This window comes from Trachymyrmex septentrionalis, unplaced genomic scaffold (genome assembly GCF_001594115.1).
Source record: "Trachymyrmex septentrionalis isolate Tsep2-gDNA-1 unplaced genomic scaffold, Tsep1.0 scaffold37, whole genome shotgun sequence".
In the NCBI taxonomy this organism is placed as follows: domain Eukaryota; kingdom Metazoa; phylum Arthropoda; class Insecta; order Hymenoptera; family Formicidae; genus Trachymyrmex; species Trachymyrmex septentrionalis.
In genome coordinates, this window is record NW_017305536.1 from 1,631,554 (window position 1) to 1,635,096 (window position 3,543).

At 36.6% G+C, this 3,543-nt stretch overlaps 1 protein-coding gene across 1 annotated transcript; it reads right to left on the reverse strand.

Annotated features, from left to right (window-relative positions):
• Positions 1-1,215: 1,215 nt before the first annotated feature.
• Positions 1,216-3,119, reverse strand: LOC108750392 (potassium/sodium hyperpolarization-activated cyclic nucleotide-gated channel 2-like). Its single transcript, XM_018489805.1, has 3 exons — positions 2,883-3,119; positions 2,593-2,757; positions 1,216-2,407 (listed from the first exon to the last, which is right to left on the reverse strand). Exons 1-3 carry the CDS (start codon positions 3,113-3,115, stop codon positions 1,216-1,218), a joined length of 1,590 nt encoding a protein of 529 aa, XP_018345307.1. The 5' UTR covers positions 3,116-3,119.
• Between the last annotated feature and the right edge of the window lie 424 nt (positions 3,120-3,543).

The window sequence follows — 3,543 nt, forward strand, 5'->3', positions numbered from 1 at the left end:
CTGTAACGACAAAAAACAATTATCGTGAAAACTGCATTCATTAATAACGGATAACGTATCGTTGCATCGCGTCACGTAGATATTCAGGTAGAACCGGTCGGACTAACTCGATATGCGAATCTTTCAGATAAGCACGCATCGTCAAGTAAATCAGGCCTTCTCTCGTTACACGCGTATTCTTAATGTAATATCCCGGGACACCGACTACAATCAACTACGGATCTTACAACCAGTGCTAAAGATAATGATCCCAGAGCCCGATAAGTATTAATAGCGTGAGCTAGTTGCGTCGATGCACGGTTACAAAGCGAAGATACGTCCTTCCGTTTCTCATTCCATTATATTAAGTGCTCCACTTGCCGATTCAATGCTCGATACACTTGATACGCGCGATGCATTTCGAATCGTCTTGATTTTTGACGTTCGCAAAACAACGAGTCCGAGTTCCGGTCGTGATGCTCGGCGCTAAACTGTAATTATCACGAATTCATCTTAAGAAGTGATCACGCATTCTTCTTGCTACATGATATTACCGATGATCTACAGTACATTGAAAATTGTAGTCTTCCGCGGTGCACGATCGCGATCTTCTTGATCCACGTCCAGGGTAATAAATCTGCCCTAATGTTGGGTTACGAGAAACAGTTATCGGAGTCTTGAAATTTATCGGTTCCTTAACAATTTTCCGCTATTATCGTCAACGATCATTAACAATTCTTTCAATCGTAACAATTCAACGGCACTTTCTTATAACCTGAGATTAGTGCGTTATAATAAGTTTAAAATATATTATATCTTTTAAACAACTATGAATGAGGCATAGATTACAAACGCATTGTTTGAAAATATGATTTCCATACGTTAATGCTACGTTATGATAATAGATAGTCGGATCCTTAAAATTTATCGCCTGCTCGATAATTTCAATGTTACTTTTGACATTTGATTCGTATAATTATAATGATGTGAGAGAGAGAGAGAGAGAGAGAGAGAGAGAGAGAGAGAGAGAGAGAGAACAATTTTTAACTTGCTCTTCATATATAACGCGTCGCTATTAAATATTGCTAAATATTGCTTGTAATTGCTTAAACGATATCAATATCAATTTTGCCTTTAATATCGTAATTAAGTTGCACACAAATAAGATTTTTTGCCATTTCCAATAAATACACCATAATATAACGATGTTTTTTTTATAAAATATTTTTGCAATATTTAATTTATATCCATTATAGCCGTTCTCTCGTGTCTCTCGATAGCAATTTTCTTGACTTGCTCCCACAGCATAGGATAGGGATGAATTGTTTTGGCAAAATCTGCACGATCCAGGCTATATAACACGCAGATTTCAACAGCGACTACACTGGCTACTCTTCGCGCGTTCAACATCACCAGCGCGATCTCCCCAAAGTGCGCGCCATCCTCCAAGTGACATACTTCCTTTCCGGTGCTCGTATAAATAGCCACTGTACCATTTGCGATGAAGTACATGCAATTACCTAGTTCATTTGCCCGTACTATTACGTCGTTCGGTAAAAATATTTCGGATTTTAGTAAAGCGACAATGCGTGTTATTAACGAGAGAGGTAGATTGTTGAAAAACGTAACGTTTTCTACGAGTTTGCGGCAAGCGTGCATCCCAATTTCTTGGCGCATATGCGAGGACAGAGTATTGAGGATCTCAGCTTCGGAAAAATATTGATGTTGAAAGTAAAACTCATAGTACTTTACGATACGACGTTGAGTCAGGTACGGTAGTTGCCGACGCCTCATATACCGCTTCACTTCTGCCATGACGTCTTGATATTTTATCTTCGAGCTATTCGTGCCCTTGTAGAGCTGGTTCACGCGAGCTATGAGGATCCAGATAATTAAACTCCCCAAGATTTGTAAGAGGAGCACCAGTGTGAGGTCTGCATTAGTTTTTGGTTTTTCATGTAAAAAACCCGCCGAAAAAAAAGTGGGAACAGCGCGTAAGAAACTGTGCAGATATTGAAAACTTTTGGATTCTTCCCAAAGATTAAATTCATTTATCCAATAGTCATCGCTTGGTTGCTTCGGTAGGTGCATGGAAGTCGCCGCTATTGGCACTAGCCAGTAAAGACAAAACTGCCACTGAAATGCTATTATTAGCCAAAATATCACGATGCAGACTTCATAAAGGGCCATTGGAACGTCATATATGCGAGCAATTTTTATCATGTAGGAGGTAAGAGAAAATAGACGGAATCCGCATATCAAAGATACCAGCTCACGTGTCACTGTATTCTCTTGCCATGTTGTAATAAACACGATATCAGTTGGTAGAGAACCTAGCAAGTCTGGCACGAAAGTACCATATTTTATATATTTCTTCATTATCTTTTTCGGTTCCATCACGACAGTATGATGCATCTTGTCAAAATATCTGTTCATCAATAGATAAACAAATTTTTAATTTTATAGTGACTTTAATGCAATAAATTTTATTGTAACAAGAACATTAGAATGCAATCAGAAATGACATCCAGAAATTGCATTTCTGTATTGCATTCTACGGAAATTCGGATATATCAGTTCAATAAAATAAATTTAAATTCAATTAAATTATACCCTGTCATAAAATTGACGATTATGTCCATGCAACAGAAAAAAATTAGGAGATTTTTACAAATTGTCCAATAACGTAAACGCCTCTTTATTTCAAAGGCAGCTTGATATGGAGTAACCAACAGTAAGCATATTATTATTAAAATCATTAGGATATCCCAGGAAAGTCTGCGCTATAAAAGATTCAGTTTTAATTTAGAAAAGATATAGTTTAATATATATTTGATATATAAATGTATATAATGAATTTTACATATATGAGAAAGTTGTAAAAATTTGTCGAGAAAATATACCTAAAAATACTGAATGGATGAAGGATATATTTGTATCTATATAAATGCCGTATCTTTTCTATGCTTATGGAATCGCGGCTGCGTAAATACTTGTGGGCAGCTGGATTTTTTCCTGATGCCATCAGTAAAGAGCGAAAAATGTCAAACACTTTTTGGAAGAAATTACGATCAGGAGGAAAGAATACATCTTCGTCTTTGATCTCAAGTTCGCATATATGGTCCACTTGAAGCATTATGGAATCGTTTAATTGCGAGTTAAAGATAAAAAAAGGAATTTTATTAAATGCATATATATTGCACTATTCTAATTACAGAATTACAAATATCATTATAGGCCATGAAACAAGCGTATATCGCTGGTAATGGCGGCATCTCTTCAAATGAAAGAACAACTTGTTCTTTCACAGTAGATTCGTGCGAGTGAATGCAGTCGGTAATGTCGTTGCCGGTGGATGATCAAGTTTGTATTCACGTTTCTCTCGGAGTTTCTCTTTCGATATGATACCGGCACATTATCTTGAAGCCTGAGAGTGGATGTAGTCGTGTTTTAGATGAAACTGAACTTTATATTGTTAGATGGAACTGTTTACTGATACTTTTACATGTATAAAACGTGTACATTGAATTACGTATTCAGATATCTGCAGATATGTGCACGATC